General features: G+C 37.4%; 1 protein-coding gene across 1 annotated transcript; it reads left to right on the forward strand.

The window, feature by feature from the left end:
* Positions 1–113: 113 nt before the first annotated feature.
* Positions 114–7,395, forward strand: gdi1 (GDP dissociation inhibitor 1). The gene is made up of 11 exons (XM_079589250.1): positions 114–414; positions 1,778–1,885; positions 2,184–2,283; positions 2,442–2,576; positions 2,829–3,027; positions 3,385–3,516; positions 3,615–3,714; positions 4,333–4,504; positions 4,720–4,864; positions 5,134–5,188; positions 5,585–7,395. Exons 1-11 carry the CDS (start codon positions 370–372, stop codon positions 5,735–5,737), a joined length of 1,344 nt encoding a protein of 447 aa, XP_079445376.1. The 5' UTR covers positions 114–369; the 3' UTR covers positions 5,738–7,395.
* The last annotated feature ends 266 nt before the right edge of the window (positions 7,396–7,661 follow it).

The following is a 7,661-nucleotide window of genomic DNA, read 5'->3' on the forward strand; positions in this document are numbered from 1 at the left end:
TTTGAAGCACTTCAAAAGTGGCTAATTTGTAATTTTGGGTTGATGACATTCAGAACAACAGTGATCATCTCCGTTTTGGGAGGTGCACTATATTATTTCGCGAATGTCTCCGCACCGCTGGAGCTCGTGCTGCGGTCAGGGCCATCTTTGGTTGTTCTCGCCGGTCGCGACTCGCACCACACAGTCAGTGAACAATTGTGATACGTATCAAATCATTCGAGCGATAACTGTTTGCAAAGAGTTCGTTTTACTGTCGGTAATAGGACAACAGACTGGTTCTGCATAAATATTTCATTGCATCAACACCGTTTTGCAGATTTTTTTGCAGCGGAAATTTGGCTAAAGAAGGGAGATCCACTGTAATACAACATGGATGAGGAATATGATGTTATCGTATTGGGCACCGGACTCACAGTAAGTAACGCATTCAGGTCACTGATGACTCACATGAAACAGATGAAGATATTGTCGATTGGTGCTCGTGTGCTTATGCTGTTATCAGAGATGTGATGCTTTGAGATTGAACCCGAGGGCCTATTGCTGACGCATCCTTTGGACCAGTACTGTATACTATATGTGTGTGTTGTGACTGTGAGCCAGCATTTCTCGTAATTTCTACCTGTATACAAGTGCAATCCTTCCCTATTACATCTTCCCCAGAATTTTCAAAGCCATTGAGGCCGCATCATTACATTGACATGACAGCGGTGGTGATTAAAAAGTAATGACTGATTCTCGTCTCAGTGTCTGGTTCTAAGGAGTGGCATCAGGTATCCCGTTTGCTCGTGCGTCGAAAGAGGGGATAATATGTGTTTATTGCATATTTCGCCTTTTACGGGTCGCCAACGCCGCGACGAAGCTGTATTGTGCTTAACTGATGTTAGTTCATATGTTGCTTGCAATTCATCCGTTTTGGACAGGGTTTAGTGGATTTTTTTGTTATTGGTATATTTTAAAGGGCCAAATTGAAAAGACACGAGAACTTGATATTGGATAAATACGTGCAAAAAGCAGCATTACTAATAATAATAAAAAGAACGAGGGGGGAAAAAACAGAAGTGTTTTTGCATTATACGTTTCTCTATTTTCCTCATGGATGATTGTGGCTGGTCTGGGCTGCGGCTCGGCTGGATGGGTGTACCGATGTCCGATTCGGCAACGAATTGTTCTTTTGAGTCGAATCTTTTCAGTGAATCTACCCGAGGGGTTCCTCTACCGAATCTTTTATTTTATACGTAAATATGTTTACAACTTGATTATATGATAGTTTTAGCACACAAACAATTGGATTTAAAACTTTTTCAGACAAGATGTAAACACATTATAGTATTGTTTAATGTAAATATCAATCATATTTAGTTCTAACTTGTTTTTCACGGCTGGAACAAACTGAACTGAAACTCTCAAAAGTACAATAATATCATTTCACGAAATTGGCCCCACTAGGATGTCAGTAGAATGACGTAAACGATTCAGAGAAGAATTCGGACCGCTTTTTGAACCGCTTCATTACAGCTAGAACTGTTCACAGGAACCGATTCGCGGAAATGACTCGGACTTTCCATCACTAGTTGGGTGGGGTGAGTCGCATCCCAGTGTTCAACGCGGAAGTCAAGGCTAGATACCCGCGCCCATCTCAGCAGATGAATAGAATAATATATATATATATATATATATATATATATATATATATATATATATATATATATATATATATATATATATATATATAAATCCATCACAGATTATTTCAACTGAATTATGTTTATTTGTGTAGGAATGTATTCTTTCTGGGATCATGTCCGTGAATGGGAAGAAAGTTTTGCATATGGACAGAAATCCATACTATGGTGGTGAAAGTTCCTCTATCACACCCCTGGAGGAGGTGAGGATGAGGATGTTTCACAGTCATTCATTAGTCATGTTTGCTTGATTTTACACACATGATTGTTTTGTCGAATAATAAAAGTATAATAAAAATAGGTGTATTTTTACATAAGTTAATATTCTATGTTAATTAATATTTATATTCATTTTAAATATAAAAAATGAATATGTACTTATTTAAAAAAAAAATATATGAAATATGAATCCTCTTCAAAAATATCATAGGATTTTTTAATGTTGCATTTATCCTTGTTTTTTATGCATGCACTCACATTTTACATGCTTTTTTTTCTCAGCTCTATAAGAGATTTGGGATTTCAGACAGCCCCCCAGAGTCAATGGGCCGGGGAAGAGACTGGAATGTGGACCTTATTCCTAAATTCTTAATGGCCAATGGTAAAAATACTTTAGCATAGTTGTTGTGAGAATATTGTTCGAATCATGTTTTGGGATTAGATTGTTGCCCCTTAATTCATGGAATTCTGTAATTTTTCTGTATCAACTTTCTGAATAATGATGCACAATCACATTTTGTCATTGTTATCTTCCTTAAGGTCAGTTAGTTAAGATGCTTCTATACACTGAAGTGACCAGATATCTTGACTTCAAAGTGGTTGAGGGAAGCTTCGTGTATAAAGGTGGAAAAATCTACAAAGTGCCCTCTACTGAGACAGAGGCACTGGCTTCAAGTAAGTACAGCTACACTGGGAAAAAAAATGGTGTAGAAATTTTTTTTGCTTGTAAATTAAAAATTTATTACAAAAGAAACGGCAAGTAACACACTAAATTGAAGTTTAAATTTAAAGTAAAAAGTCTTTTTTTTATTATTATTTTTTTTTATATATACAGTTTTGCATATTGACTGTAGGAATAACTCAAGAATTGTTTTTGATAATAAAAATGCAGACTTGTATAGATTACACAAAACATGTGTTGCTTAGACCTAATGGGAATGTTTGAGAAGAGACGTTTCCGGAAGTTCCTAGTTTTTGTGGCCAACTTTGATGAGAACGACCCCAAGACCTTTGAGGGTGTCGATCCCAAACTCACAACAATGGGAGAAGTGTACAAGAAGTTTGACTTAGGACAGGACGTCGTAGACTTCACGGGACATGCCCTGGCCCTCTACAGGACAGATGAGTAAGTGTGGCCGGTGTTACAAAACCTAATAGTGTATAAGAGTCTTATAAAACATATTATTTAAGGCAACACGCTACGGATGCAGTGATGGTGATTTCTTTCTTTCTTTTTACAGTATTTTCTGATTTATAGAGTGATTAAAAAGATATATCCAAAATCCCCCCTGTAAAAACCTATTAACTCTAATGTCAACCAAAAAATATTTATAATACCAAGCAGTACTGTACTGTGATCAAGCAACAGGGAAAGTAAGGTTATCTATTATCTATTCACCTGTTGTGTCTTGCCTTAATGTCAACAAATAACAATACATTATTTTACATTGATGATAAATGTATCGAATTGAATTTCTCCTAGTTACCTGGAGCAGCCGTGTCTGGAGACCATCAATAGGATCAAACTCTACAGTGAATCTCTGGCACGTTACGGAAAGAGCCCCTACCTGTACCCCCTGTACGGATTGGGGGAGCTGCCTCAGGGGTTTGCTAGGTTAGTCGCCCCTCTCACACCCAATCATTCTCAAGTAATCATGTTGAGTGTCACTGCGAAGCCCTTATGTTTTAAACATGGGCTTTTTGAACTTCCAGGTTAAGTGCTATTTATGGAGGAACATACATGCTGAACAAACCAGTGGATGAGATAGTGATGGAGGGAGGACATGTGGTGGGCGTGAAATCAGAAGGAGAGGTACTTTTTTTGTTTTGTTTTTGAAGTGGGATATGACCATAAACTGTAAAGACGACATGTCTTCACTTCCTTCCACTGTAGAAAAATAAAGCCAAAATGTCCCAGAAATGGCAGCTGCCATCTTGTGCTGATGACATCATTTGGAGCCAGAGTCTGTGCCGTAGCGATCGTGAGGTGGAGCCGCGGTATCAAGGTCCCGCCCAAACTACCGCAGACTCAATCGCAAGCAAAGCTGTCAATCATGACGCTACATCTCATTTAAAACGAACATTTCAACATATATCAGCGTCATAAGAACTACCTAAAATGACCAAAAAAAAAAACAACTTTGGGAGAAAAAAAAAATATTTGAAGTGCAATTTTTGTTAAGTTTGTCTCATGTCCCAGTCGTTTACATGGAGAGGGCGGAGTTTATGACCTATACTGCAGCCAGCCAATAGGGGGCGATCAAAAATGTTTTGGCTTCACTTTTCAGGATGTGTGCGGACCACTTGGATATAACAAACTTCTTTTATTGAAAAAAATTATAAAATAAAATACTTTATTATTACAAATTGACAATGCAAGGATTTTCTTTGGAAAAGTTTGAGACAGAATTTATGAATTTTCTTTTCCAAGGTTGCCCGATGCAAACAGCTCATCTGTGACCCAAGCTACATCGCGGACCGTGTGCACAAAGTAGGCCAGGTGATCCGGGTCATCTGCGTCCTCAGCCATCCCATTAAAAACACTAATGATGCCAATTCCTGCCAGATCATCATCCCTCAGAACCAGGTTAACCGCAAATCAGGTTAGTGACAACACTTGTTGATTCTTGTGTCACTTGTATAAAATGGGAATATTTGCAGAGAATGATTTGCAGGATAAACCAAGATGTATATGCATTCAGGTATGCACTACTGTGCAGACACCACTAGAGGGTGCTGTTTTCATTTTAAAAATAACCTGAGCTGCTAAAGTATGTCATGAAAAGCTCATGCTTATTTTGTTGTTATTTGCATGTAGATATCTATGTTTGCATGATCTCCTACGCCCATAACGTGGCTGCTCAGGGGAAATACATTGCCATCGTAAGCACCACTGTGGAAACCTCTGATCCTGAAGCTGAAATCGAACCAGCTCTGGAACTCATCGAGCCCATTGACCAAAAGTCAGTTTACTTGCTTTCTATACTCTGTTTTATAGTAAAATACAAACTACATTAATAACTTAAGCACTAATATTCAGTTCCACAGTACAACTGCGAGTGTGATATTGCTTTTATACAGTTTTGTAAATTATAGTATATATCTTTTATAAAGTTCATATCAAATAACGTGGGTCTGAAAAATTGGACTATTTAGTTTTAAATACAGTCCTCACGCCAGACTGCACTGCAGTCATTAAATGCAATGATTTTTCGTATTATTATTTTTACAGGTTTGTGGCCATCAGTGACATGTACGAACCCACAGATGATGGGACAGACAGTCAGGTCAGCTTCACGCTGTGTTATTTTAATATTCTTTATATACTATTATAAAAATGAAAGCTCGTTAAAAAAAGTGAATAAATACTATATTTTTTTATGTCCTTTTGTCATTAAAAAAATAATATATATATACAATTTTATTTTAGTTTTAGCCATTTTAGTTCTTAAATCAAATCTTAAATCAACTTAAATCTATTTAATCTCAGTTAGAAACATTTCGGAAAACATTTCCAAGTTTTTCCATAAAATATATTTTAAAAAAATGCAGTTAATGAAAACGAATTGCATAGTTTTAGATAACAGTAACAAAACTGTCTTTACAGTCATTTCTTGTTTAAATTCTTGTGCACGTCTTGGCATCAGTCAGAAATATAACCAGTTTTGATGTCATTTCTCCAGATATTTGCATCCCGGTCCTACGATGCCACCACTCATTTTGAAACAACTTGTAACGACATCAAGGACATCTACAAGCGGATGACAGGCAGTGACTTCGACTTTGAGAACATGAAGCGTAAACAGAACGACGTCTTCGGCGAGGACGAGCAGTGAGGGGTGGAGAAGTGACAGAGGAGTGGAGAGGCAATGTTCAGATGGAGGGCAGAGATGGGGCGGGCTGAACGGGATTTACTGGGCTGGGTTCAGAGGTCACGCAGAACAGAATCGACAATGCAACGACGTTGTAAATCTCTTTCAACCAGCCTTATCTTTCCCAGAGTGCTCTTTGCTCATTGTCTCCAGTCCACACCCCTTCGGTGTCTCTGTTCAGATACTATTACAGCACACAGACACAAACGCTCTATCGCTCACATTCCACAACTCTGCACTACAAAGTGGGCTCACACCAACATGCTACGTTAGATTCTTACACACGCAGTATGCATCGTTTGCGCAAAATATCCTGTTGAAGTGACACACGTGTCTTTTTGTTCTCTGAATATCGTCTTTGACTGAAGCCCATACATGTGAACGATTCCTCGAATATTGAAGGAGATTTAAAACGTCATTTTCTCATCCACTTTCGTGATGTATCCCCAACAGTCCTCAGACTGTTAGATAGCATACTGTCGTCACTTTGACATTTAACAGCTTCATGTGAACAGCAGCCTTCCTGTTCTTTAGGAAAGTGTCACTGACAAAAGTATAGTACGATTATTAAACGCTCACCGTTAAACACTACATTTTGACACCTGGACAAAGGATGTAATATGATATTGATAGTATGTAATAATGCATAAGGTTGTACGAAATTAAATCTGACTTTGCCACACCTAGCGATCAAAAACTGAATTGATAGTCTCATATCACTACATTTCCTATTCCTTATCCTTCTGCTTTACAACTCATTGGTCTTTTAAGTTATTTAATTATTTTTCCTATTATTATTGGTGAATATTCTACTAAATTGAATGAGATGTATAAGAAATATGCAGTAAAGAAGTGAATTGTAAGCCATTAACTTGTAACTAACATTACAATGTAAAAACATTGTACGGCCTCACAATTTCTAATGACCTAATTCTACATTCCTCATCCTCCTGCATTCATTTTGCTTGTAGTGAAAACCGATGTTATCGAATGCAAATGTGTGTGAAAATGCATTACATGTCGATCACTTAGTTTGTTACGGGAAATGAGTCTTAAGAATGTGGAAGCGATTTTCACTTCCACAGCTGCAGAAGTAAATGATAATGTGAATTTAATGAGTGTCAGATCTTTTGTTATTGATAGTAGCCATATCCCGTTGGTATTCTGGCTTTTGTAAACCAGTCTGACTCCAGTCTACTAAATACTACATACATACTTTAACTTTCGATTGTGATGAACACTATGGATCTCCTTGTGTACTGTTAAGCTTTCCACTGCACCTTTGATTTCTCTTCCATTTTATCGGTGATTGACACATGTAGTCTCTGCATTTACACTTGGCTGTTTGAAACCACAAGACAAACTCATTGGTCATTTTCACCATTACTTACGGTATATCTCTAATCATGCTCGTCTTGGTTTCAAAATGAGTTGAATTGCCATGAATAGTTATAGTAGACACTAGTCTGGACCAGATGATCATGGTGTGCTGTTTGAATTCTCACCGTACAGCTTTCAGTGTAGAATTTACAAGCATTGTCATGTTGTTTTCCATATTCGCCTTTGCTGAGAAAAAAAAAAGCCTCTGACGGTAGTTTTTTTTCCCCCTTTTCATTTTTAATGGAAAACAAGGAGTGTGACAGTTTTTTAACATTCCTGAATTTTATTGGGCCAAAGTCACTTATGGCCTTATAGATTCACATAGAAGCATACAGGTCTTGAACTCTTCCTTAGTGCACAAATTAGTGTGGATTATTGATTACTGGAATTAAATAGAATTACGCTGCATTGCTATATTTGTTATCTTTTGCACCTCTCCAGCATATTGTTGCATATGTTTGGATTAACTGTTTTGTACTGTATTTATTTTCATTTTGTCTTTCATTTT

This window comes from Phoxinus phoxinus, assembly GCF_949152265.1.
Source record: "Phoxinus phoxinus genome assembly, chromosome: 18".
Taxonomy (NCBI): domain Eukaryota; kingdom Metazoa; phylum Chordata; class Actinopteri; order Cypriniformes; family Leuciscidae; genus Phoxinus; species Phoxinus phoxinus.

What these genes read in the sequence shown, in the direction of transcription:
- gdi1 (XM_079589250.1), top strand. Translation starts at nt 370, where the DNA reads ATGGATGAGGAATATGATGTTATCGTATTGGGCACCGGACTCACA. An exon ending in CTATCACACCCCTGGAGGAG is followed by an intron (nt 1,886 to 2,183) that starts GTGAGGATGAGG and finishes TTTTTTTCTCAG; the next exon opens with CTCTATAAGAGATTTGGGAT. An exon ending in GCGTGAAATCAGAAGGAGAG is followed by an intron (nt 3,715 to 4,332) that starts GTACTTTTTTTG and finishes TTCTTTTCCAAG; the next exon opens with GTTGCCCGATGCAAACAGCT.